The sequence below is a fragment of the Leptonotus elevatus genome, chromosome 15, assembly GCF_054856555.1.
Source record: "Leptonotus elevatus isolate MCC_2025b chromosome 15, RoL_Lele_1.0, whole genome shotgun sequence".
In the NCBI taxonomy this organism is placed as follows: Eukaryota; Metazoa; Chordata; class Actinopteri; order Syngnathiformes; family Syngnathidae; genus Leptonotus; species Leptonotus elevatus.
This window is the reverse complement of record NC_141253.1, coordinates 10036318-10063810: the sequence shown is the minus strand read 5'-3', so window position 1 is coordinate 10063810 and position 27493 is coordinate 10036318. Positions and strand designations below refer to the sequence as shown.

General features: G+C 40.5%; 3 protein-coding genes across 10 annotated transcripts in view; 1 reads left to right on the top strand and 2 right to left on the bottom strand.

Moving 5' to 3' along the window:
- Positions 1 to 19650, bottom strand: part of rgs3a (regulator of G protein signaling 3a) — a 116291-nt gene extending 96641 nt beyond the window's left edge. The window contains exons 1-9 of one of the 6 annotated variants that reach the window (XM_086096597.1): positions 19523 to 19650; positions 17865 to 17929; positions 14825 to 14868; positions 12870 to 12928; positions 11859 to 11953; positions 11704 to 11772; positions 11531 to 11548; positions 10723 to 10783; positions 8649 to 8739 (exon numbers count right to left, since the gene is read on the bottom strand). In XM_086096597.1, the coding sequence (XP_085952723.1) occupies positions 8649 to 8739; positions 10723 to 10783; positions 11531 to 11548; positions 11704 to 11772; positions 11859 to 11953; positions 12870 to 12928; positions 14825 to 14868; positions 17865 to 17929; positions 19523 to 19525 (505 nt within the window). In that variant the 5' untranslated portion in view covers positions 19526 to 19650. Of the gene's footprint in view, positions 1 to 7273; positions 7422 to 8648; positions 8740 to 10722; positions 10784 to 11530; positions 11549 to 11703; positions 11773 to 11858; positions 11954 to 12869; positions 12929 to 14817; positions 14869 to 17864; positions 17930 to 18854; positions 18966 to 19038; positions 19197 to 19522 lie in introns of those variants that run through there. The other 5 variants (XM_086096596.1, XM_086096599.1, XM_086096593.1 and 2 more) reach the window with 5 other exon arrangements.
- rabepk (Rab9 effector protein with kelch motifs) lies at positions 19310 to 21925 on the top strand. Of its 3 annotated transcripts, none has more exons than XM_086096603.1 (8): positions 19310 to 19452; positions 20115 to 20181; positions 20251 to 20402; positions 20690 to 20845; positions 20920 to 21084; positions 21150 to 21299; positions 21449 to 21598; positions 21670 to 21925. In XM_086096603.1, exons 2-8 carry the CDS (start codon positions 20129 to 20131, stop codon positions 21888 to 21890), a joined length of 1047 nt encoding a protein of 348 aa, XP_085952729.1. In that variant the 5' UTR covers positions 19310 to 19452; positions 20115 to 20128; the 3' UTR covers positions 21891 to 21925. The 3 variants fall into 3 exon arrangements, with proteins under 3 accessions (XP_085952729.1, XP_085952730.1, XP_085952728.1); XM_086096604.1 differs by having other exon boundaries at positions 19313 to 19452; positions 20095 to 20181; XM_086096602.1 differs by lacking the exon at positions 19310 to 19452 and having other exon boundaries at positions 19480 to 20181.
- On the bottom strand, positions 21924 to 27150 carry hspa5 (heat shock protein family A (Hsp70) member 5). The gene is made up of 9 exons (XM_086096601.1): positions 26984 to 27150; positions 26340 to 26499; positions 26028 to 26259; positions 25635 to 25772; positions 25451 to 25563; positions 24981 to 25371; positions 24670 to 24907; positions 24420 to 24587; positions 21924 to 23942 (listed from the first exon to the last, which is right to left on the bottom strand). The coding sequence occupies exons 2-9, from the start codon at positions 26453 to 26455 to the stop codon at positions 23380 to 23382; spliced, it is 1959 nt and encodes a 652-aa protein (XP_085952727.1). The 5' UTR covers positions 26456 to 26499; positions 26984 to 27150; the 3' UTR covers positions 21924 to 23379.
- Between the last annotated feature and the right edge of the window lie 343 nt (positions 27151 to 27493).

Genomic DNA, 27493 nt, shown 5'->3' with positions numbered 1-27493 from the left:
ATCTTCGCCTCGATGCCTATTCCATCTCTGTGTTTACAGCTTGTCTCATCACTTTGTCCGCGCCTCTTCTTACAAAGTTCCGAGTTGACTTCCCACAGAAAAGGCAAATCCACTCGAACCATCTTTCCGTGAATGCCACACCCTTTTCTGTCACGTCTCCATCAACTGAGTGTGAGATAGGATTGCACCTCTGCACCGAACACGAGTTAGGTAAACGTGGATTTATTATTGGTTTTCCATATATCAAAAAAATGGATTACATACATATGTAAACAAACAAACAGTATTTTAAATAGACTTTCAGTATATTAATAATGAAGCAGGGATATATTTGGGTTAAATGCTTGACTTAAAGCTATTTTATTTACAAAATACCTTTATTCAATATAATTTTTTCACTTTTGTATTGTATTTATGCATTTGTATTTTATATACACAATACAGTAGATATAATATTTTATTATAATAAAATCTTTATATATTTTGTAGGGATGATACGCTGCCTAATTTCCAGGTATCGATACTCACGACGGTGGCCGACAACAGTATTGGCAGCCCTTTCATGGCCATTTCATGAGCAGGAACTAGAAATTAGAAGAAATTAATAATTGCCATTAATTGCATGTAATTTTAGGGGGCAATGCTATATTGGGATATATATACATACGCCTTTCATTAATACTATCTGTCATTGTTTATTGGAGGAAATTTTATGCATCAAAAGTACTAGTGGTATCGGTACTTGATAGCGTATCAATTGAATTCAATCCAAATGTTTATTTCACTCTTTAAAAAAAAAAGAAATGAAAGGGGGACAGAAAGAAGTAAAATGTGATATCTGCCCCTGATCAACACAAAGTGAATGACAGCAAGCAGTCAAGACGTTTTCAACGTAATCATTTTACTAATTAATTCAACAGCGTGATTTCTACTATACTGTGTATACATTTTTTTTTGTAATTGTGATTTTGTACAATTGTTAAAAATACACAGACTACTGAAGAGTTGAGTACTCGTACTAGTATTTGTCTGAAAAAAATGGTATTGAACATCCCTAATATTTTTCTATATTTTTCTATCACTAATATAGATTACATTTTAGTCAGTGACTAAATTCAATTCAAAGAGTGTTTTTCCCAATGAACTGAAATTTGAGATAATAGTACATTAAACTTTTAAGAATTTTTGCAGCTTGTAAGCAGCATTTGTGACATGTTTATGATGTTTAGAGACACTTGAAAATAAACGCAACACTTTGGTTGTCGCTCAACTCAAACATCTAAAACCTTTTCTACACACACAAACGGCCATTTCCCTCAAATGTTCTCCACAAATCTGTCAAGATCTGTGTCAGTCAGAAATTTGCTCTGTCAAGATAATCCATCCCACCTCACAGGTGTGGCATATCAAGATGCTGATTAGACAGCATGATCGGTTGAGAAACCATTGCATACGTTGCCTTTGATGGGCATGTTGCCCCAACCAATGTGGCCACCATGGAGGCACGTTGCTAGCTAGCCAAATTGCGACGTCTGCGAATGTTGATTTTACGTCAGGGTACGTTCAATGTCGCAACGTTTAAAACATTAGTTGAACGTTTAGCCAATGTTGGACCTTCATTGACTGAGTCATTTTGTTAAAAAAATGTTCTTTGTCTATTCTCAGTCATCAGGTCATGATAATCTGTAAATGTTGAATAAAGGTAACTCTTCCTGTTTATTGGATTTGTAATGATTTGGGAATATTTTATATAATTGTTCCCATTTTTAGTGGCATAAGAAAAAGTAATACAGAAAAAAGTGGGGTGCAAAAATGTAGAAATACCAAGTCATATAAAGTTCCAATGTAGTCAAATGGCGTGTACACTGACAAAAGAAAATTACACACATCACTTTCTGACACGTTTTGGCCAAATCCCACAGTACATGGTCCAGTCTCCAGGCTGCGATCACCATGGAAATGCAGAAGATTAAACAACAACAAAAAAAGAAGATTCGTCTGAATCGGGAAACTTCAGGGGTCCGGCAGGGAAAGAGAGGGGGGCAACCTGGCTGGCGTCAGGCCCAGGAGTGAAGCCTTTTGTCTGCTTAGGACATCGGGCACGATGGCGTGGAAGCAGCTGGAAGCATGAAAGACATCAAAACAGAGGGAGAGTCGGAGCGACAATAGATGGTGGAGGCAGCGGCCAGTGGGAAAAGTATACACGAGAGGGAATAAAGGGGGGAAAGGGAAGATTAGAGAAAGGAAAACAAAGAAAGGAAATAAAGATGTTGGCAGTCTTCCAGCGTGAACAAGTCGACTTGACTCTTGTCAAGACGGCTCATCCACTTGACACCCGCTCCTGCTTTTCACCTTCCGACAACCCCAAACAAACAAAACTCTTGATGGATAAAGTGGAGACTTGTAGCACTACACCGTTTCGACATCAATTAGCAGATTATTGCAAATGAAGGAATTAAACCAAAACAATGGGCAGCCGCTAGACTGCTGTTAAGTCAAAGTAACTTGATTTGATTTGAAGAGTTCACAAAACATGAACAGCATCTGTTGGGTTTGTTGGAAGTGAAAAGAATGATATCAAGGCATTTACTATCCCCCGAAAATACCGTTAAAAAGCAAACCATATATCTGGTATTATTTAACAAATCCACATAGCCAATTATGTCTCACCAGGGACAGCACAAAATAGGGCACATACATATTCTAACACAAAAGTCTACTATGCTTCAGTTCTCCTAACACAACTGGCTAAAAAGCCGATACAATATCAAACATGACACAGATCTGAACTAAAAATGTATAATTAATTCGGCCGGTCGGCTGTTCTGTGGCTTTGGAATGTCCTTTGCAACTGACTCATTTATCACATGACTCCGCCATATTAAAAGACTGCCATGACTATCGGGCATGCCGTGTGCAGCCAGCCCACGCTTGACACATTTCACATCCAGCGCCGAGACAGCCGGGGAGCATCATGTCAACCGTGTCACGATGGGTTTCGTGAAAGAAATGAGGAAGAAAAAGATGATCATGCTCAGGCTAAGGCTGAAAACGGGATCATCGTTACATTAAGAGAGTGGAATCGAAGATCAAACTACGAAGCTAAATTCAATCAAACTATTAAGGTGAAAGAACAAAATAGCACTCATTCGGGCCCCGACCACTACCAAAGCTGTTAAAAAATAGAAAAATAGTTGTTTGTGCTAGCTAAAGAAGTGTACTAATAAAGTTTTGACGCAATAGAGCTACATGGGAAGTTAAGCTATACTGTAGACAATCATTCAAGTTCACATTCAAACCAAGACCTTAATGGGCCGAACATTCATGTTTTTGGAATGTGGGAGAAGACTGGAGCGCTAAAGCTAGTACAAGCACAGAGAGAAAATTCAAGCAATATTTGAACCCGAACTGTGGACTAGACGTGCTAACCACGTGCTGTTGGTTTCAGCAAATCTGACAAAAATCGGCATGTACTGTATTTCTCAAAATGAAAAGGAATGTAAGAAAACACAAAGGGACCTATTTTCGTGCCCAGCACAAATTTAACACAAAGCAATCTAACTGTGAGCTTGGGTGGAGTTTTTTGTGTGCGTGGTATTTTTCCTTCAAGTGAGCGTTTGCACCGTTATGGGAGGGACTGCAACCGACTCGCGGTCAATCGAAGTGGCTCCCCTCATTGCCTTTTTCAGCGCAGATAGAGCTGCGCAGTCTACATGGCATGTAGACCACCTACGCCACAATTTAGACCTGCTTTTAGCAAAAAAATGTCTATCAAGGCACAACACGGTGTGCCAAGTTCCCAAACATGTAACTAACGTAACGTAGAGATGCACCAAAATGTGACTATTGTCTCTTTCTGTTTTAATCCAAAGAAACAAATAAAACAATAAAATAAAACACATGAGCAACTTTGGATCGAATGCATTCTTGTGGGATACAATAAACAGGAAAGACAAACATTGGTAATAAAAACAAGAAATATAACTAATGAGTTCCAGGCGAGCGCATCAAAAAGCCGTGGAGAAAAACAAGGACAGAAAGTCCAAACTGACGAACAGTGCCAAAATTGTAACATGAAACAGAAAGACCACCACTAACACTACCAGACTAAAACAAACATGAAATAATCAGGCTGTTTTCCCATGCCCAGCATTCCATTTGTCCATTTATACAATACATCAAAGCAAGCAGTTGTCTATTTGAAAAAGTGAAAAGGGCATTTTTAATATATGGAGCGACAGGAGGGAAATATCTGCTCACACAGCAGCAAGCACAGATGAGTACTCTAAGTTGCCACGCTAAACCGACAAGTAAAGCGTTCGAAGGGAGCACCTGGTTCATTCATTATTTACAATACAACGAGCACTCCACCAATACGTGTCACTGCAGTGGAATACAGTACAAGCACTTCATTACTTGCATCACGTTACTAAAGCTGGATTCTAATATGTTAAATTCGCCAATAAGAAGATAAGATACCCTTTATAGGGTTAGCATTTGAACAATAAGTCTTCTAGTGCAAAAACAAAAACACAATTGCCATGTCATTTTCTGCATTTGAAGAACGTTTGGCTGCCACTCACGCACAGCTTTTTGGGATCCGCCACTCGGCACATGCTCAATAGGAGTTAAGGAGGCAGGGCTTTTATTGCAGCCCAACGGTGTAATTAACTGTCATCGTCTGGAAGATAAGGGACCGTGACAGTTTGACTGGAACAAAAGAACACAACACATGTTTTTGTTTGGCTGTGTATTCAAAGTGGAAAAGGTGATTTAAAGGAAAGGAAGACAAACCTATTAAATGTGGCAAATTCATACAAGAATTCTGATTCTGGCAAATCACCTTTTAATTACCACTGTAACAGCTCACCCCCCACTTGTAAATATGCAAATGTCACAGTTCTGTCCATTTATTCTCAGTCTTATTCTTCTTCTGCTCTACTCATTTTTGATTCAGGATTTAATGCTGTTGCCTTGAGTCACCATAAAATACCCCCCTCTACCCCATGATCAAAAATCATACGACACGGACATATTACATCATCTTCCTGAAACCAGAGATGGTCTGCTAACTGACAAAAAGTGTGGCACTTTGTTTAACTTTTATTTGTGCTAGCAGTCTTAATAATAATAATAATAATAATAATAATAAATATGATTTAGTTATATAAATAATTTTTATTTTAATGTTTTTATTTATATAATCTATAAATATAAAAAATATCAAATCTACAGGATGTTTTTTATTAGTTATTTTTAAGAAAAAGGTTTTCAATAAAATAAGTGTCAATCGAAAAGCTAATTTTCTATTTTGCACTATTATTTTTTTTATTAGTATTAATAAACATTATTATCATTATAATTTATTGTCATCTTTTATAAAAAAAAATGTTTTTATTTATTTGTTAATTATTATTATTATTTCATAACATTTAGATTTGGGTCAAACTGGAAGACTTTGCACCTGCAACACAATCAAAAATTGTGCACTTTGGTCAGCTTAGAGCACAGGTGTCAAACTCGAGAGCCGTGGGCCAGATAAGGCCCGCTGCATCATTTTAAGCGGCTGTCAAAGGAAATTATGTGTTCGGACTTCATGTTTCTTGCTAAAATACTGAAACTGCAATGTGACTTCACTTTTAAAAATACTGAGATATTGCAAGCATTATTTTTGTTTACAATCCCCTCTTAAAAATAAACAGAATAGTATTTAAACAAAACCTTTTTACTGTAATTTGTTGTTTATATGTAACGAGGCGATCATACATTTATTTGTGTTTGCGATGTGGCCCGCAACAAAAATGGGTTTGACACCCTTGTCTCCCATTATCCTCTTGTCACCAGAGAGGTAGTCAGCTATTCACTTTGTTGCATAATGACTTTACCATTTATATATTACTAGACAGTTGTATTTAAACCACAAGGCGCAACCACAATATTACAAGTTAAATCAGACTGCATCAAAACTGAGTATTATCTTACAGGCAGTTTTAATGATAAAGCTCTTATTTTATGGCCTTTTTATGACTGCACTGTAGTTACTGCACCAGTCCCAGCACACTCTGGAATTCCCTCTTGCTGATAAACTGTTTAGATTCTAAACCATCACTGTTATAAACATTATGGAGGTGGATTGCTACTTGCTAGCTGTTCCGTAAACACTGTCACAATAACGCAACAGACTGAGGACTAACTGGAAACATGATCCCAACGATGGACCAGGAGGACATGCACACGCGTGCAGCACATGCACACACACACACACACACACCCCCACACACCCCTACACACACACACACACACAGTTGTATTGTACTAAATGGGCTTTTGATCATTTCCGTGTTTGTGCACGTCATTGTGCAGTAGAGCCATGGCCTACATTCTGCCAGCTGGCCTGGCAACATTCAAGTGCACATGAGTATGTAACCCCCACCACCACCACCACCACCACCACCACCACCACCTCACTACAGAGAGAGAGCGAGAGAGCGAGAGAGCGACAACACGCTGGCATATGAATCCGATGAGACAGTAGTGGGGCAAGTATTACCGCTGCATGAGATGATCACAATCTGAAGCCAGATGTGCTTAAATTCGACGGAAATCAACTTCCTCTACTGCTCTATACCCCTGCGTGCATTATTGAAAATGGCAAAGCATATCGAAGTTGAACTAACCCTGCTAAAGCTGCTGCTGTTGCTGCTGCTGCCTCATCCCATCTTGCACTTCCACCCAGAGGAAAACTTGTTTTAAAGTTGCATGAGATGTAGAGTAGCCGAGTTCAGGCAAGAACCATCAAAAAGAGAAAAGGGGCCCAGGTCGGGTGTGATGGGATCCAGTACAAGAGCAATTATATTCTGTCTTTATAAAGACAATCATTCATCATATATAAAGGGGGCATGCTGGGGTGGGATACATGGGGGTCATCTTCGACAATGTGAAATGAGCCAAAATGTTAGGAACAGCCACAATAATAAACATATTGCATTTTATTGTTGTTGTTTTTAAACAGCTATTGTATCTCAATATATTGTGCAAGCAGTCGTTTGGTGCAGGTAAGCTAAGCTCCTTAAAAAGGGGACAGGTGGTGGTCTCGGGCGGGGGTCTGAAATGGGGAAAACAATTGGGAGCAAAATACAAGAGGGGAATGAGCCCGTGATGAAAAGTAATCAATGCACAATGGTGGATGATGGGGAAGCATGAAGGAGGAGTCTAAAAAGACTTTGCAACTTTACGTCTGCTGTTTCAAGAAGGTAACACAAACAGTACTCACCTACAGTAGGCTGCCGTCACTGTGGAGCCTCACACACACACACACGCGCGCACGCACGCCTAGAACAGCACACACATGAAGGTGTACGTAGTCAAGGGGGAGATCCACACCAGCAGCAGGAGCAGAGCAGCACAGCTCCGTGTCGCTCTATGGCGAGTGTGACACGGTGGCGGGCTTCGGTCCAGAAACCCCTCCCTCCCCTCCCCACCCGCTCCCTCTCTGTTGTCACTCTCTCAAACCCTCGCTTTCGTCCCCGTCTAATCCCTCGCTTAAACACCTCCCATCCAAAGAAGCCACAAGCCTGTCACACATACAGTACAAGCATGGAAGTCATTTGTGCAGTATGACACGTGCTTGGCAAATATTTGGCCTTGATAAAAGAGGATTTAAAAAAATTATTTCGTAAATATGACTTTTTTTTTAATGCACAATGGAATTTTTATTATTACATATTACTGATATGATATAAGTGTTAAAGGAGACAATATACGTTTTATTTAATGTCCCTCATGGGAAGAAGTAAATTATATCCATCACCATAGTTTATATCGCAATTTAAAACAGTTCACTTCCATCAACAATTCATCCATCCATCCACTACCACGTATCAGGGGTCAGATCAGGTGGGCAATAACTTTAGCAGGGAAGTCAAGACTTTCATCGACAACAACAAGAATTATAGAAAATGTTTCAGTCTGTTTTGATGGGACTGTCCTCATTTTCCATGCCGCCATTCTCACGCCTCAATGTGGAAGTAACAGTTGCATTTCTGGAGTTGAAGGCTACCAAACAAGGTAGTGGTCAAATAAAAAATGTTTGAAAAGTTTCACTGCGACATTTCAACAATAAAAAGGCTAATAAAATGGAAGCGACAGCAACAACGATAACAACAGTAATGATAATAATAACAACAGCAGAATGAGAGTAGTTACGAGTTACCAAACAAGATTCAGTATTTGGTTCCAAACCAAGGCTTTGCATCGATGAGTCGACAAATATCCTTTAACTCATTCACTCCCAGCCATTTTCACCGAAGCAACCCCCTTCACTCCTGATGGTTTACTGGATTTTGACTGCTTTTGCAAGGCCCACAGAATATTGTGTTCTATACCTATAAAAACATGGAACCTGCCAAAAGAAAGATTAGAGTCTCTTGTTCCATCAGAAACAAAGTATATTTCTATCTGTTCCCGTTTTGCAGCAATTAGCATTAGAATATAGCTAAGTTTCTTCATTATTCACAAATCTGTTTAAAACAGTGGGGGAAAGAGCCTTTTTACAACATTGCCCTGGTTGAGTAGTAGAAGACTTTTTATTTTTGTTTTTATTTTATTTTGCACAGTGCTGTATAGTTCAGTATATGAAAAAATCTTACCGGTGTCATGTGAGTTTTGTTGCCCAGGCACTCTAAGATGCTTCCTCACCCCCACTTCTTCCCCAAGCAGGTAGTACCATCCACGGACCTCCTAAAGCGGCGGATGTTGAAAATGCTCGTGTCAGCATCAAGTTGTAATATTTAAAGCATTAAACATATACAGAAAAACACACAGAGATTTTAACTCCCTATGTTCCTCCAAGGGCCACGCATAGTCACTATTCCCTGTCCTTTACTTCATTCCAGCAGCTGATGACACCCCCCCCCCCACCCACCTTGTGCACTTTTGCCTTGTGAGCCAGATGGTGTATTCATGTGTGCGCGTGTTACATAAAGCTATGCCGGGCTGAGGAAGCAGCCGTTTGATTCGTAATGTGAATGATGTGGACACTCATGCAAAAATAAGGACATTGCCGTCATAAGCGCGTACGTCATTTGACAGTGACACACATACATACACACACACAAACACGCACAGGACACACACATCCAAACAAGCACAAGCCCCGTCTTATTGTACTCAACAATGTCATGCTCTGGACAGTAACAATAATCTCCGCTTTCAAAGCATCTTATCCGAGTGGACAGATTTCTGCAGGCAATGGGACACAGCAAGGGGGGGGGGGGGGGGGACGTATTCACGGATCGAGAGTTAGGGAGGGATTTACACTATTCTACGATATTATTCCTTTAATACTTATCCCCCACCCAAAAATGGAAAAATAAACTAAATGAGAGAACATGAAAAGAAATGAGAGAATCATGTTTATGGAATCCGAATAGGCAGGCCGAGCACCAGGATAAAGTTCTGTAAGGCAAAAGGGACAAGGTGACACAACACCTTGTGAGTCAAAGCTGCTCCCTTCATTAACATATGAGGGCAGGTAAATATGAATGAGGGCAAATATTAGAGGACTCCTGCTGCCCACGACATTAATTGTATTACAGTGGTGCCTTGAGATATGAGTTTCATATGTTCCATGACCAGGTTCGTAGCTGAAAATAAATGCAGCGAAAATCATCTTTCCAAATTGAAATTAATGAAAATTCCAATAATCCATTCTAACCTCCCTTAAAATAGCAACAAAACTAAAAGTAAAGGCAAGGCTATGTGGTTATTTAAAATGAACAATGTGTAATTCTATTAGATTTTTATGTACAAAGTATTTGTGACTGTTGAGATCAACTGAAAGTGGCATTAAACAACATGAAGCCTCTTTTTGAAGACTGCTTCTTGTTGCAAAGTTGAGTTCACTGCCACAATATTTACATCTCAAATAGTTGTGTTTGTAAAGCTGTACTTTGTAACAATTTGCCCTAAAACACCTTTACAATAGCCTTTTTATTTGGCCATTTATGACTGAAACTTTTTTAAATTAGTAGGTTAACACCTTAGCTGTTCATAATGGGACCTCCTGCAAGCCTCTGGCCAATAGTTTTAAGACTGGATTTAGGTTTGACGTCATGTGCGGATGTGTAGTAAAGATGTGTAGTAAAGAAGGGAAAATGCAGTTCCATCTTCCGGCCACAGGTGGCAGTAGTGATTTGTAATTACATTTTCTGCGTTTAGTAGCTTTAGTCAAAACAAAAAATAAATTTAAAAATGGCCAATTAAGAGTATATAGTGTAAGTAAAAAAAATGTTTTTTTTTAAATCCCAACTTGAGTCACTCGTATTTGAATAATACTTGCATGTCATTTTTACCATTCATAACAATCTCAAACTAAAATGCTATATATTTTTTATAAGTAGTAAAAGTGAATATATTAAAATAAGAATAACTTCTTTATTTTCGTTAGTGTCTGTGTGTGCATGCCTGTGTGTGTGTGTGTCCTGACTTCCATGGTGTCTCAGTTGGCGTCAATACAGTTAGCCCCAAAGTGTTTGCTTGCTCTCTACCATTACGGCCGCTGCCATTTATTCACATTGCATTAAAATGTTTGATTCATGTTCTGGTGGAGACACGCACTCCATCCATCTCTCTCTCCCAGATACGCGTGCATGACCCAAACAGAAGACGCACACACAGAAAGTGTGAAGAGAATCTCCGTGTAGCGGTATCGGGCGAGCTCACCTTGTGCTGTTGTGTGAGGGAGCGGATGCCGAAGCTCATACAGCCGACCAGCGCACTCAACCTGCGCAAAGAAAAACACATTGAACAATGAACAGCATGACAAACACACTGATCAAAAAGGGAATTACTGTGGTCTGAGTAGTAGGGTTCTTTTCACTGACACAAGCTTTTAAGCCTTTCACAAGAAAATTACATGCAGATGATTATAAAAAAAAAATAAAAAAATCTTGTCCTTTCCTTGGATTACTTCATCAACCTCGGTGCCATTGGGTTCAATCAAAAGAGGGGTTGGCCATGCATTTGGGGGCCAAATACAACTAAACAGCATTATTATTTGTTATGTGACGTTGTAATGCGTGTTATCCTTGGATGAATGAAATTGCACCTATTCAACTTTTTTTTCTTTTTTTCTTTTTTTATTTTTCTTTTCTTTTTTTTCTTTTCTTAAATCGCTAACATTCAAGCAGGAAGGCTGTAACCAAAAATATGTAGACATTTTGTACTAAATTCTTCTCATGAGAAAAATTGTCTTTGACGGTCCTATCCTAATAAATAGCAGCAGACATTTGATGTAAATAAGACTGAGTAAATAAATCGCTCTTAATCTGTGCCCTAGAAACGGTCCAAACCAGGGACCTCATTTATCAAGTGCACGTACAGACACAAGTGTGCGTAAAGTGTGTGTAGGAACATTGAGTTTGATTGTTTTGAAAAGTGAATCTCAATAGTATTCTGCTAAAAATAAAAATAAATATTTATCTTGTATACGAGTCATTCAGCCATTATGTCCTCTTTCCCCAGCACTGACCCTGTTCCATCCACTCTGCTGAGGCAGAGAGGTGAGAGTAACACACAAAACAACACATGCAAGGTTAAATGGAAACATTCATTTAAAAAATAAAAAAACGGACTCACTCTGATGAGCAAAAAAATGCATATCTAGACCTTTTTTGGGGGGGGGGGGGGCAGATTGACCGATACCTGGAAGCGCAGTCAGAGTTCCACACTGTGAAGAGCAGTCGCTTGTGAAGGTCCTTGTCACATATCACACTTTAATTAAATAAATAAATACATAAAAGGCATGTCAGCATGGTGAAAAGTTCTACATGAGTAGATTGTCTGCAACGAGTGCTTACAAGTAAAAAGTGTGTAAAAAGACGGGATTTTTACACTGAGGGACCGTTGCCGTCTTCTGTCTCTTGTTGGGGTCGCTGTCTGGAAACATGCCCACCTGGTAATACAACAAGTAGTCAAAATATGTCACTTTACAGTAAGTGGCAAATTACTATACATGCAAAAAAAAAATCTTCATTACAATGACCTAAAATTCACACATTTTCTAGCGCTTGTATGCATTCGGCTTTTAAGTGATCTTATGTCAGTCTTCAGTCGTGAGGCACATAAAGACAAAACATTGACATTCCTACTTGTGGACAGTTTAGTTTTCAATTAACCTAACATGCAAGGTTTTCGGCAAGGTTTTTTTTATTTATGAAAATGCAATTTAGATAAGTATGAAATATGTGTCAATTATATCTGAGCATGATTTTTATGAAAGTTCTTCTAATGCATCTACTGTATGTGACTTGATATGGAATGTGGAACCTATAGCCAGTGGATCATGACACTGAACCCTCAAGAACTCACCATTCAATTCTAAAAACAAATACCATTTTTAGGGGAAAAAAAGGCCATAAAAAGCAAGTAAATTATAGGCCATTAAATCAAATTTTGACACCAATGTGATGTTGGTAATGAGCCAGGAATCTAAAACGTGCTCCCCACATTGTGATGACACATCATCCTGCAGTGTTCTGAACTTTTAGGGGCTAGCTTTTGTATTGTTAAAGTAAAATTAGGAATGAGTAGCATGCAATCCCAGAAGGAAATACAAACCCCAATTCCAATCAAGTTGGGACGCTTTTGACGTTCGGCTTAGTAAATAAAAACAGAATAGTATGATTTGCGAATACTTTTCAACCTATATCCAATTGAATACACAACAAGGACAACATATTTAATGTTCAAACTGAATGAACGTTGAAAATGATTTGCAAATCATCAAATTCTGCTTTTATTTTTTATTTGATGCTTTGAAATAGCAGCTGCAAAAACAACGGCAACAAAAGCAGAGATGTGTATCATACCTTTACATAGGAGTCACATGACGCTTGGTACTCGTGCAACATACCCCGCGCCTCCAAAACTGCCAATAGAAATGATTGAATGTCATTTTTTTAAATCAAATCTTTATACTTTGAGAGAAAAAAATCTTAGTAAAATCAATGCACTGTGGTCAAGCAATGTACTGTATTAAAAAACTAATAATAAAATAATAGACACATGTATTTGAGAACTGTTCGTTGTGGATCAAATAGATCAAAGGTCTCCAAGTTCAGTCCATGCCTGAATCATTTCATCAGGATCGTTATCATGTTTCTACAGAGCTTGCTGTTGAGCTGATCATTTGATTCAGCTGTGTTGGAGGAGGGAGACGTGGAAAACAGGTAGGATAGGGCCCTCCCATGGACCGAACATGGAGAACTCTGCCGTCGATATGTCACGATAAAGTGGAAAGTGGCGCCTTCAGAGTTCTGTAAATATGTATAGGTAATGGCCACAATATTAGGTACACGTGCAGAATCCAATCAGATCTTTATTTTCTGATGGATAACATCTCAACAGACAAGTATGTTGTGAGACAAAATATGGTTGCAGTCAGAGGTGATTCTAGGATCAGAGGTTTAGGTGTGCTTGGTTGCTACAAAGAGCGAGGGTGTGGGGCCCGGGAGGTTGTTTGATGTGGTTTTGGGGTACTTCCTGATCCCCAAATTGCGTGGGAAGTCAGTAAGTAAACCAAATCTAATGAATGTTATGTAAAGGAGAAAAGGACTGTATTAGTAAAATACAAACATATCCTAGCTCTAATTTATGGGGAAGGAACTAACAAAAGTGTGCATTGCCTTAGTTGCTAGGAGACCAAAATCAATATATCGCTGGCGTCAGGCCAAAACCTTGTACCATGGAGAAAGCGTTTCCAGTTATTATTAAACAATTCCAAACAAATTTCTTTTTGCACATGCCCAGACAATTAACAAGGCACGAGTGCACATGTACACCTTTTTGTCAGAGGTGGGCATCGTCATTGACTGGAATTGATGATTGATGGAAGTGCCCACCTTTTGGCGTGTGCTTCAGCACTTTCAATGAATGCTTGATCATACGAAGCCTTGAAAAAAATGCACAGACTGAGCACCGAGTGAAGCAGGATTAAATCTGTCGATCACAGACACGGTCCTTCTCAATCTGTGTATTGTATAAAAGTGGGCACTTCCATCAATCATCAATTCCAGTCAATGACGATGCCCACCACTGCTTTTTGTCATTAAATGAGTCATATTATCCATCATAGAGAAACCTAAACTTGAAATATATAGAGACCCCAAAAAAAGTTTTAACTCATCGAGGTGTTACGATAAGGAACTAGAAATTCTAAATTAGAAGAATAGGAAATTGCCATTAATTTCATTCAATTTTAAAGGAAAAATGCTATATAGATATTTCTTTCAAATTAACTGTCAAGTTTTTTTGTTTTGTTTTTGGGGTGGAATTTTACAGTATGCAGGCTAGCAGTGGTATCCGTCTTTAGTATCAGTATCGGTGACTATTCAAGAGTTGAGTACTCATACAGGTATCGGTCTGAAAAAATGTGGTATTTAACATACCTAATTTATAATCTATCATATTTATATTCTCTTTTCATGTATGGCACTTAGTAAAAGTAATTTACCATTGTCTGTGCACTTAATACATTTTTGAGAATTGTATTAATTTTCCATTATTTTCTGTGAGAAAAAATATATATCAGAAAAACAGTTTATGTTGGACATTATAGGCTCCACTACATTTTGTACCTCTCATAAAGCTATAAAAAGGTAATAAAAAATGCAGTTATGACCTTGTTTTGCTTTTGTATTTAATACCGCTGACGTACCTTATTTTGTGGCCAGTGCACAGGATATAGACCATGAAGCCATTTCATATTTTATTGCCCCTACCCCCACCCCACCCCACCCCCTCCTCCCCAGGCCTCACCGCTTACAGCAAGAACTTCCTGTTCCTGGATGATTGACAGCTTCAGCTGACCTGCAGAAGAAGAAGAGAGTGTGAAGACTGCCAGCTAAAAATTAATGAACAACCATCTAATGCCTTGTTGACCATGTCGACATGGCCCACCGCTAACATTGGCTTTGTGCCGCTCGTCTAAATTTATCCCGTTCCAAAGAGCACGGCCATGCACTGATAACGTCGCCGCCACCTCGGGCCCCCACTCGCACGCACGGTGGGTACGGGGGATGTTTGTCGTTCCCACACTGAGCTTGGCATGCGGGGATGTGGAAGAACAAAGCGGGAACACGGTTTTAAATGTCTTCCTGGTACATCTGAACTCGTTCCACACAAAGGCAACTATGAAGTTGCTTTAGCGGCAGCACGAATAAGCAGCCAAGCAAAATGGCTACGTGACAAAGCAGACAATTTATTCTCATTAGTTGATGATACGTTCATATCTTAACGGTCTTATAGTAAGTGTTGTAATCAAGATGGCCAACACAGCATCACATAGGCATATACAGAAGCTCCACTGACAGACGTCTGTTGTAGTACCAAGTCAGACCTGTGAGAGGCAGCAGAGCAACCAGATTGCCAGAAAATTCAAAAACGAAAGGATAGTAGTAGAAGAAATAGAAGAAGCTAGGCTAACTGTTAGCTTTTCTGGTCTTCTTTTTGTCATTTTTCTTGTAGTGAATGCATTGACCACTCACACAATGATTTACAATGATAAATATTTAACATTTATGACTGTTGGTATCAGCTGTTTTCCCCAAAAAGAATCAGGAGGGATACAATCACAATCAACACAACACACAAAACAGTATAATCGCCCAGGGTTATCTTGCAGAAAAAGAAGGAATTTGCTGACTTTGATATGAAAAGACGAGATGAGGAAAATGTTTTAATTTGGCCCAATTGCCATTTTTCTGAACTAAATCAGCATCTGTTGTGTAAGCCAAGGAATAAATCACTGTTTTTGTTGTTTTAACATTGAGTTTGGTGAAAATCCAGCAATTCCTAGAGATAAAATATCCATTTATTATTATATATATGTATTTTTTGCACAGATAGTAAGGGTTGTAATTAGGACAATGGTGGGGAAAAAAACAGTACATTGCAAACTAAAGTGTTTTTTTTACATAGTTTTATGGTGTAGACTAGCTGAACCATGGAAAAACTAGAACGCCAACTTCTGCTAAACTTGTACATATTTGCAATGTAGACCTCAGAAAACATTTTGCTACATGTTGCATTGCAAATAATTAATATTCAATTGCAATTGCCAATTAAAGACACTTAGATAAACCGAATACATAACAACCTACTATTTGTTTATAACGTAAAGGACAAGCGGTTCACGCCATCGTAGCCCCCTGTGGTCCCACACAGAGACCCCGTCGGAAATGGGATGAACGATTTACATCAAAAAAGAGGAAGAGGAGTGCCTCTTCCCCTCTTGCTCCACCTTGGCTTTTAATTTGCTGCTTATTTGTCACATTTACATCTGAAAGGAAATCACCCCACCGGTACCCAATAATGCCAGGCCAAGCGGACACTGACAGCCTTTATGTGATAACAAAAAAAATGCCTTTCCAGCAGACAGAAGCATGAAGAAGGATTCCTGTGAGAACTAAAGTAATTTGGGGAAGTTCAGTGTAAAGGACTCCGTACAATTTATTTCAGCGCATTGTGTCCAAACCAGAACAGAAGGGAGGCACTATGGTGCTGCTCATGGTTTTTCTTTTAACGAACCGCCTGTTCTCAGCTTGTGTGCCATCATTTTCCGTGGCATAGAATGTGTCAAAAATGAGGTCTTTCTCTGTTTCACTTAGAGACAATTTAGGCACTACAATTAACCTACCATGCATGTTGTTCGGAATGTGGCCACGGGAAGAACATGAAACTCCTAATAATAATAATAATAATAATAATAATAATAATAATAATGAGGCACATGCCCTGTTGGCACAGATGCCCAAAGCGCCCCTTTGTCCATTTATTTATTTATTTATTTTAAATAGTTTGTGAAAGTAGTTTTGTTGCCTTTCAAAACAAAAATTCAGCAACATAATTTACCATAAAATTATTATTTACTACATTATCCTTGGATGACATCATACGACAAGACGCACCCTTATTCTGCCAAGTCGCTCGCCACTACACCGGCGGTCGGTAAATTGCTCGCTCTGTTTGTATTTACATAGTCTTACTGACAGTAAACAAAAGTCAAGGTCATTTGGCTGCTTCAGATCACTCATGACCCTGCAACTCTTGATTTTGTAGGTATGCTAATGTTGTACCTCCCGATGGTTATGCGTAAAAACATGTACAATGAAACCTTGATATAACAAACCACAAGTAATTGGGAGAAGGGTTGTTCATTAGAGCCAATTGTCCAACTTATTGTAAATATATATATATATATATATATATATAAATAAATATTTTTATTTTTTTAAGTTGAAACTGTGCAAAGTTTTAAAGTTTATCCAAACGTATCTTGTTGGTGCTTGGTGGGTAGGATAATAGCAAGCATCTGGTCATTTTCATGAGCAATGCCTTTTTCCACCTCTGTTATGGTAAGATGCCATAGATATACAGTACAAATGGGCATTTTGAGTGGACTGGACACTATTTTCTGTCAGTTGAATCTGCGGTCAGAAATGCCGCATTTACCTTGAATGTTTTTTAATCTTCTCAAACACAGAGAGGCCTGGAAAGCCATTCACAGTCATAACTTCCTGAAAAATAAAAAAACGGCCGCGCCCCTTTAAGACCCCATCCATATTGATTAGTGGCAACAGGTAAACACTGTATAATAGATGAGGTTTTGCTATTTGGGTAAACAGTGCAGGTGCGGATAATACCCTCCATAAATGATGCAATGGGCCGCCTCATTAGCACACCGAAGGATGCGCTTGGTAAATGGCCTGTGACGCCGCTCTCAAAGGCCTCCATTATGTTTTTTAATGAAAAAGACAACACTATTGAGATAAAATGAACTAAAACACACACACGCTAGTCCTCACCATGAGTCTTCAGCAGGAAGGACGGCGCTTTGGAGAAGGTTCTGGACGGTTTCCGCAGGTAAACTCTGAAAGACATGACAGAGAGAATTCCGCCGCAAATGAGACTCAGAGAAATTTGATGCTGGCTACTGCCATGTGTGTGTGTGTGTGTGTGAGAGAGAGAGTGTGCGTGTGCGTGCGTGTGTATAGAAATTCCATCACACTCCTATATGATAACTTAGTACGTAAAGTACATTCAGACAGCACAATCTGCAACCTTTCTATACTATGCCAATGCAAAAATTATATGGATTAAGCAAGTTAGTTCTAATGTTACGTAACAGTGGCACACGAGTGCAGAAGGGCCACAGATGCATTTCCAGAACTGTTTATATACATTTATATAAAAAGTGAATTATTCATTTCATCCTTAAAACACCATGTGAAACAAACAAAAAAAAAACAATGCAACAGCGCAATGCAGATTAAAAGACAAAAACATGTTTTTAATGCACAGATTAAGTGATCAGCGTGTGTACTCTGTATTGGAGCTAAAACGGTGATTAGGTTGCATTGCTGTAATCCAGATTAATCACAGCACGATTTAACACACCTACGGGTTCAAATGTGACTCCCCAGACAAAGCCGCCATGTATTATTTTGACATGCCGCCCAGTGACAGTGTACAAGTAACCCACAGATGAACTTGCTGTATTTAGGTCCATTTTGCTAATCCACCCACCCACTCCAATTTCAAAACAACCTAGGGATGCTATTCTTGCTGACAAAACTCAAATCTGCAATCATCTCTTTTTCCCCCCCTCTAGTCCTTCCCTCCAGATCATCAAAATATAATCCTCTTCCTTTTTCCGCCACAAAAAATCCCCCATGGACCTTCAGGTCCTTATCAGTTGGAATGAAGGGCAAACAAAAGGATAATTATCCTGCTCTTCCTTGAAAGGAAACAGGTTAAGATCTGCTTAACAGCCTTCCCGTGCATCGTTTACTCACAGTGGGTCCAAAAATAAACGCATAGAGTAAGAGCAGAACATGTGCTGATCTTGCAAATATAGCAGGGTGAAGGGTGAACAGGAAAACAGGAAGTGATCCTCAAAAGGGGGATTCTAACAATGGAAAGTGGAGATGGATGGTCCTCAATAAACAAGGCTATTGCCAAGACAATCGCACTACCTACCGGATAAATAAAGAAGTGCAACATGCATTCGAAGTCTACATTGTACCAACCAGGCACATTATTCAGAAAAACGTTAGTGTTTTTATTTAAACATGTTAGAATGGAAATATGAACCTTATAAGTTAATTGACTTATTAATAAACAAAAAAATAACTCAATGTGCTGGGAGAAACAAAATATCAGAAATATCGGAAGTGAACGTTAGTGTGGGCGTGGTCTAACGCATGATCCCCTTCAAGTACGTATTGTTAAACGTCACATAAGCGAAAGAGCGCCATAAATAGTACATTCTCGCGGTTGTATTCGCTCAAGCGGGCAATGTATATGTTACATCACACATGCCTTGCAGCGTTTACGACCTTTAGCACCCGACCAACAGCAAACAGATCAACATCAAATATGAATTAGCAACAGGTAAAAGCTGATTTTTCGAATATGTGTGGCTAAATTATGCTTTAAGACGTAACACGCCATTTCCACTTACCATTGATGTGTAATACAACCATGTAGGATAATAGAGGTCGTTTGAGCAGGGCGTTTTAGCTGGGTTTATTACGTGTTTTGTGTAGATTTTTAGGAATTCCTATTTCCCACGTTGGACATCGAATGCACCAGAGATCTCTAGGCGGAAGTACTGTTAAAACAAGAGGAAGTGTCAGAGATGTTCTATGAGAAAGATGTCGTATAGGCGAGCAGTAAAAGTGCTTCACTGATTATGATATCCTCAATGCTGTCAAATAAAAATGTTTAATAACACAGTTTTGTCATAATCCATTATATTTTATCAACAAGACACGCGAACTACCGGTAATCTTCATACCGTCATTGTGTGAGATCCTAGCAGAGGCGATACGATTAGTTCATGAACACCACAAGCGCACAATCTCTCACGTTTCAAAATTAAGCTTGTTATTAGCTCATAGCAACGCGACGCACATGTCACAATTTTAAGAAATATCTTTCTCGATTAATGGCATTATTTCTCAGTGAGTGGCATACCTAACTTAGGCATTTTACTCTCTGTGAGAAGAAACATGACTTTACGATGTAGCACAGCTTTTAGATTTTTCCCATAGTTCGATCTAAAGACATGGAGCTTCTCCCGGTGCTTGAACCTCAAGAGAACCCCAAACAAGGAGTATGGTAAGAAAATGAGAGTCTCTATGTATAGAAATGGCCAACCTTGCTTTTCAAACCTTTCTGCCCTTTTAGGTATTCCTTGATACCAACCGGGAGGTCTCCGGGTATGAGCGTGGGACACACCTGCACCTACTGGCCCGGGGATGATGGCAGTGGAAAGATCTTGATAGTTGGGGGAGCAAATCCTGGTGGCAGCTTTACGCATACACACGCCATAAATCTGAGTATGGATTTCATCAATTTACCCATATCTAATATCTAATCATAAGCAACACATTCTATACCTCCAAAACTACTTTTATTTGGAAACAAAATATTTAGACGTTGTTTTTATGTTTTAGCACAGAGTTGTGAAATCATGGCATTTCCAAAAGATCATAGCACCTACAAGAATCCAATCATATCACCTGTTTTTTCCTCAATACAAATTTATTAATTTTTTTTAGCATTCATCTATGCATTTATGTTATTTTCTAACTGTTACAATTATTATCATCTCTGACACTTCTAGAGTATCTTGAGTGGGATTTATTACCTTGGGAGGGTCTGAAGGCTCGATATGAGCACTGCACATTGATGCCCGGAAGCCCACCAGAGAGCTTGTGGGTGTTTGGGGGCACGGAGCAGAGTGGCAACCACAACTGCATTCAAAAAATAAAAGTAGCAGGTAAAGAAAAAAATGCTTACTTCATTCAGCCTTTGGTAGTGTGAGGGAAATGTGCCTACTGTTTTGATCTACAGACAGGGAAGCCCACTGGGAGGATGTCCCAGTAACAGGCGAGCCCCCCAGTCCTAGGACGTATCACACCAACTCAGCTTGTTTGGCTGGCTCATTATACGTGTTTTCTGGTGGAGAAGCAGGAGCATCACCTGTCTCGGACCAGAAACTTCACGTCTTCGATACCGGTGAGCATTGGGTTGATCACCACTAAAATGTTGTCTACATGTTAGCATTATTGTGGTCTTCCCAGTGTCTTCCACCTGGACGCAGCCAAAAACGCAAGGCGCACAGCCGCCAGCCAGACAGGGGCACGTTATAGTGGCGGCGGGCTCAAAGATCTACATTCATGGCGGCATGGCGAACGATGATCTCTTGGATGATATGTACTCTCTTGATCCAAGTAAGCTGTCAAGTGAATGTCGGTGGAAACTGTCAAATGAGAAAAACACCACACAGTAACTGACCTTTTTTTTTTTTTTACATTGGATATCAAATTAATCTATTTACAGTAAACACTTTACAGCATAGTGCAATGTGTGCATTTTAAAGGTAATATGACGTGGGAGTTGTTGCAGCCCGGAGGAGACATTCCACCTGGCGTGGCAGCACATTCGGCCATGGCGCTGGGCAACAACTTCTACATCCTTGGTGGGCTGACGGCAGATAGAGCCAGCAATGCCATGTACACATTCAACATAGGTACAATTCCTTAACATCGTATACTATTCAACACAACATATTTTAATGCAAGACCGGTGGCCTGTTTGCAGAAACACAATCATGGACCCTAATGAAATTTGAAGGGGATTTGCCCCCGAACCGTCTGGACCACTGCATGTGTTTGCTACCGTGGATGGTGAAGGCTGTGGGAGATAGCGGTGAAGCGCTGGATCCCGCTCCAGCACAGACAATGAACTTGGTTTTCGTATTCGGTGGGATGGACACACAAGGCGTCATACACAACGACTGCGTCGTAACCGTGGTGACATGACGGACCGTAGACGAAATAAAGAATGAAAGCAAGTAGTTTTGTATCAAGCATTTATTTCAATGTCTTTCCAGAAGTACCACAACCATATTCACTAAATAACATTTTGCCTTGAGGATCCAACAGACAGCCTTCCACTCGACGTGGTGACGAAGTTCATGTTAAAGACACTGGAGGGTGAATAACACCTTTGGATGTGTTTACATAATTTATTTACTCACGTTATTGATCTTCCAAGTACAACCAAATGTTACCCAATTAAATAAAATAAAATAAAAAGAGTTCGAACAGTTTAAAATGAGCACAGAAAGTGGCGAATTCATAGCGAATTTACGACGGTCAAAAACTACATCGGTTGACGTTTATTTACACTTTTTAATGGTAAACAATGGTCACACCTAAAGGCCAACTTGGTCACCAACATCACATGCACACAAAATGTCTTAACAGTCAAGGTGGAGGGAACCAAACCACATTTTATGAACAACATTTCATTTGGAACTCATCAGAACCATTTGAATGATGGCAGGTGTGTGCTTTATGTAGAGTATTTTAAAGGGACACTTTACTCATTGAGCCATTTCAGCACTAAAAAGTTCATGCTTTGTTCAGCATTAATTTGATAACCAGTATTTTTAATGTACAATACCTTTAAAAACACGTTTTCCACTTGCCGTCTACTGAAAATGACACCATTTGTGCTGAGGAAATAGGTCACCGCTTTCTGGGTTTGGTCAGCGAACTGAGCCATGATCGGTCGTTACAGCCTGGTGGTCAACTTCAGCCAGCAGCAAGTGGCAAAATTATTTTTTAAATATATTGTTCATGAAAAATACAGTTTAATGCCTCACAAGTTTTTCTCACTCAAAATATTTTAATTCACAATTAAAAGGTCACACTACTTAAGTGTTAATTTTGAATTGCACTTCATAGGAGCATATTAGACCTTCTATACTGTGTGTACTTGCAGAATTTACTCATGCTATTGTTCATATCAACTTACTTTGCAACAATGTAGAGTGCTGCATGTATGTTACGGTGTTGTAATGACACACAGGGCATCATACATAACTGCATACCAACTGCAGGGCCATTAAGAACTGAAGAGGAAATAAGAGAAAGCAACTTATTTTATATGAAACATTTATTTCAATGTCTTTCCAGAAATACAACAACCAGATTCAATAAATAACTTTTAACCTTGAGGAGCCATCAGGCAGCCTATCCGTGAACAAAAACCTATTCCTTCCCTCCCTCCCCCCACCCACTGCTACTACTACGTGATCCCCATTCATGACTGCCTGAGAACAGCAGCAGTGCGCCTTGAGAATCCAGGCTGACAAATCTCCGCCCATCGGCGAAGAGAACACCTAACGAGCTGAAACTCGCTTCAACAAAGTCTTTCGGAAGATTCAGTATGGCCGCCCCTCCCTCTTACAATGAGTCCGATCAGTCCAATATGTACAGCAAACGTTTTAAGAGTCGAGCCTGCTTACAACTCATCCTTATCTTGGTCCTCAGCGCCCTCTGGTGGCGGGCCACCCGCACTTCCATAGAGCTTGCTGATGATGGGCTGCACCACCTCCTCCAGTTCCTTCTTCTTGGCCTGGAAGTCTTCCAGATCGGCCTCCTGGTGAGATTCCATCCACTCAATTTTCTCCTCCACGGCCTTCTCGATGGTCTCCTTGTCTTCGTCGGACAACTTGCCGCCGAGCTTCTCCTTGTCACCGATCTGGTTCTTCAGCGAGTAGGCGTAGCTCTCCAGCTCGTTGCGGGAATCGATGCGCTCCTTCAGCTTCTTGTCGTCGTCGGCGAAGCGCTCGGCGTCGTTCACCATGCGCTCGATGTCCTCTGGCGTCAGCCGGTTCTGGTCGTTGGTGATTGTGATCTTGTTCTTGTTGCCCGTGCCTTTGTCCTCTGCCGTGACGCGGAGGATGCCGTTGACGTCGATTTCGAAGGTGACTTCGATCTGGGGGACGCCGCGTGGGGCGGGAGGGATGCCAGTCAGGTCGAAGGTGCCCAACAGGTGGTTGTCCTTAGTCAGGGGACGCTCACCTGACAAGAGAATAGAACAATTGAGATGTAGCATATGATAATTAAAGGGGAAATCAACCATAAACATTTATTGACATTGTTATGTGACCTCACTAGTCTAAATAGGACATTCATTAATATTACATTTGTGGAATATAAATTATGAAGCAAAATCCAGACGTTTTTATCCATCTCAGGGGTCGGCCATTTTGCCACTTGCTGTCGGACTAAAGAAGACATCAAAGTTTTTCAGGGCTCAGGTAACGACCAATCACAGCTCACCTGTTTTCTGAAGCTGAGCTGTGATTGGTTGGATGTCATTTTCACTCAACAGCAAGTGGCAAAATGGTCACCTGCTGATATTGATAAAAACCTGCCTAACTCATTCCACTAATGCAATATTTACCAGAATACCATAATTAGACTAGTGGGGCTGCATAGACCATAAAATGTTTGTGTTGACTTCCTCTTCAAGGCCATTTTGCGGAATCTCTTTACCTTCATAGACCTTGATGGTGACAGTAGGCTGGTTGTCAGAGGCCGTGGAGAAGATCTGAGACTTCTTGGTGGGCACCACAGTGTTCCTGGGGATCAGCTTGGTCATGACTCCTCCCACAGTCTCAATACCAAGAGTAAGAGGGCACACGTCCAGCAGAACCACATCACCTGAAAGAAGAGCGATAACAATTGGGTTAATTGAGTAAAAAGTATGTTTGTAAACATATCAATGCATCGGGCGCTAGTTTACCAGTGTCCTCCTCTCCAGAGAGCACCCCAGCCTGTACGGCGGCACCGTAGGCGACGGCCTCGTCGGGGTTGATGCCCCTTGAGGGCTCTTTGCCGTTGAAGAACTCCTTTACCAGCTGCTGGATTTTGGGGATACGCGTGGAGCCGCCAACCAGGACGATCTCGTCGATGTCGGACTTCTTCAGGTCGGAGTCTTCCAGCACCTTTTGCACGGGCTTCATGGTGGACCGGAACAAATCCTGGACAACACAGATGAAATGTATTAAAAGCTTGTCAGATCATGACTACTCCTAAACAGGTTAAGGAACTTACCATGTTGAGCTCCTCAAACTTGGCACGGGTCAGTGTCTCGGAGAAGTCCTCGCCCTCAAAGAAGGACTCGATCTCAATGCGGGACTGGTGCTGGGCAGACAGTGCGCGCTTGGCCTTTTCCACCTCACGACGCAGTTTCTGCACGGCGCGGTTGTCCTTGCGCACGTCCTTGCCAGTCTTCTTCTTGTATAGCTTGATGAAGTGCTCCATGACACGCTGGTCAAAGTCCTCGCCTCCCAGGTGGGTGTCACCATTGGTGGCCACCACCTCAAATACGCCGTTGTCGATGGTTAGCAGCGAGACGTCAAAGGTGCCACCACCCAGGTCGAACACCAAGATGTTCTTCTCGCCGTCCCTCTTGTCCAGGCCATAAGCAATGGCAGCCGCAGTCCTGCAAGAAAGGATGCCACATTTAAGGACAAAGCAGCAAAACAAAGGGCAACCAGATCATTTGTCAACAAAGTACTTACGGCTCATTGATGATCCTCATCACATTGAGCCCGGCAATGGTGCCAGCATCTTTAGTGGCTTGGCGCTGGGCATCATTGAAGTAGGCAGGAACAGTGACCACGGCGTGAGTGACCTGAGGTAATAAGAGCTTTTGTTACAACATGGTCTCTCATAAGTCAAGTATTGCAATTCATTTTTACAAACCTTCTTGCCCAGATAAGCCTCGGCTGTCTCCTTCATCTTGGTCAGAACCATGGCAGAGATCTCCTCGGGGGCAAATGTCTTCATCTGACCACCTCCAATGTCAACCTGGATGTGAGGCTTGGTCTTTTTGTCATTCACCTGAAGAGGACCATAAAATTTACTTGATAAATGTGTATACCATACTTATCACACTGTTATCTCCTATGATGCAATATTTATGCATTTCCAGCATCAAATATCAATATTGTGAAATAATAAAAACATTTTACAATTTTGTATTGTAGCCTATCTACATCAAAATGTATGCATCAGTCGTAAGTATTTTAAGTATATTTACTCAATTATTAAGTTTTTTTGTTTAGCATGTACAAATTGTATCTATTATCGCAATACCTTGAAGGGCAGGTACTTGATATCTTGCTGCACGGAGGAGTCAGCCCATGCCCGACCAATCAACCTCTTGGCGTCAAACACCGTATTCTCTGGGTTGGAGGTCAACTGGTTCTTTGCGGCATCACCGATCAGACGCTCTCCCTCACTGGTGAAGGCCACATAGGACGGAGTGATGCGGTTGCCCTGGTCGTTGGCGATGATCTCGACACGGCCATTCTTGAAGACACCAACACTAAAAATGGGGGGCAGGGGGGATACCAACATTAGTATTGTATTTATTATAAATAATTCATTTAAAAGCATCCATCTTACCATGAGTAGGTGGTCCCCAGGTCGATACCGATGACAGTGCCTACACTGTCCCTCTTGTCATCGTCGTCAGCATACACAGCGCATGACAGCGCCGCTAACAGCCACAGAAACTTCATTTTGGGTAGTCTATTACTCAAACGCCTTGAGAGAATGAACAAAGCTGTAAGGGAGGAAAAAAACCGTTTGGTTTTGTTAATGACGTAGGCCCGTCTGCCAACTTGTTCAAGTACGTCAGCCGCACTAAAGGGAGAAGGGTTCGAATGGCTCGATCGACGGAAATCTTGAAAGAAACTAAAAACTTCCCATGATGTGAAATGTGTTGTGGTTCAAAACATTTTTCCTACAATAGCCACACATTTTTTTTTTCCTAGGCCGGTATCTAGCTAGCTAGCTAACCGGGTTAGCTTGTCGGGCAGACTGAAAACGGGTATATTTTCACATAAAAGCCATTGTTAGGTTTTAAAATGTCAAAGTGAATCAAAACACGAAAACGCAGCCACACAAAACTGCAACTTGACATAACAGTTATTTAGGATATTACACTACACGTGCAACATTGTCTTTTGAAGTAACCGTATTGAATTTTGAATAAATTAGACGTGTAGTAGATTGCAAAATATGCTCAAATAAAAAGTTGGACATACCTTATTTGAAGGATTGAGGGTTATCTTGGAATGTCGTCAATAGATATCGCTCGTTGTGAGTTGAAATTGTGTCTGAATTCGTATCAAGTTGATGTGATAACGAATGAATTGAGCGCTGCCCCTATATAATCCGTCACCGCTTCCCAGTCGTGGAGGGCAGCGATTGGCCAAGAGGCTGCGCGTTGGAAGAAGCCGATTGGTTGCTTTTGGCACGCTGGCCGCTGATGATTTGCACACAGCACAGTTTTGTGACGCTATGTTGAGGTCGCAGCTGATTGGCTGAATTGGGAACGTGGCTCGTGCAGTTACACGCCACTCATGATGACTGGCTAGGGTGGGTGTTTTTTAAAGTTTTTTTTTAGACATCAAATGTTGGATTCTACAGAAGCGTATTGCATTCACTTGAAAAAAAAAATTCAGAATTTTTTTTGGGGGGAGCTTTATTTTTTTATTTTCTGATTTTCTGATTTTTTTTGTTCTGTTTTACTGAGTATTTTTTTCTGTTTTAAT

Bases quoted from the DNA above. Each gene is read 5' to 3' on its own strand.
- rabepk (XM_086096603.1), top strand. From the start codon at position 20,129: ATGGAGCTTCTCCCGGTGCTTGAACCTCAAGAGAACCCCAAACAAGGA. The intron at 20,182-20,250 runs GTAAGAAAATGA...CTGCCCTTTTAG, and splicing joins AACCCCAAACAAGGAGTATG to GTATTCCTTGATACCAACCG. The intron at 21,085-21,149 runs GTGAGCATTGGG...TGGTCTTCCCAG, and splicing joins ACTTCACGTCTTCGATACCG to TGTCTTCCACCTGGACGCAG.
- hspa5 (XM_086096601.1), bottom strand. From the start codon at position 26,455: ATGAAGTTTCTGTGGCTGTTAGCGGCGCTGTCATGCGCTGTGTATGCT. The intron at 25,564-25,634 runs GTTTGTAAAAAT...TTATTACCTCAG, and splicing joins AGGCTTATCTGGGCAAGAAG to GTCACTCACGCCGTGGTCAC. The intron at 24,588-24,669 runs GTAAACTAGCGC...CTCTTCTTTCAG, and splicing joins CTCTGGAGAGGAGGACACTG to GTGATGTGGTTCTGCTGGAC.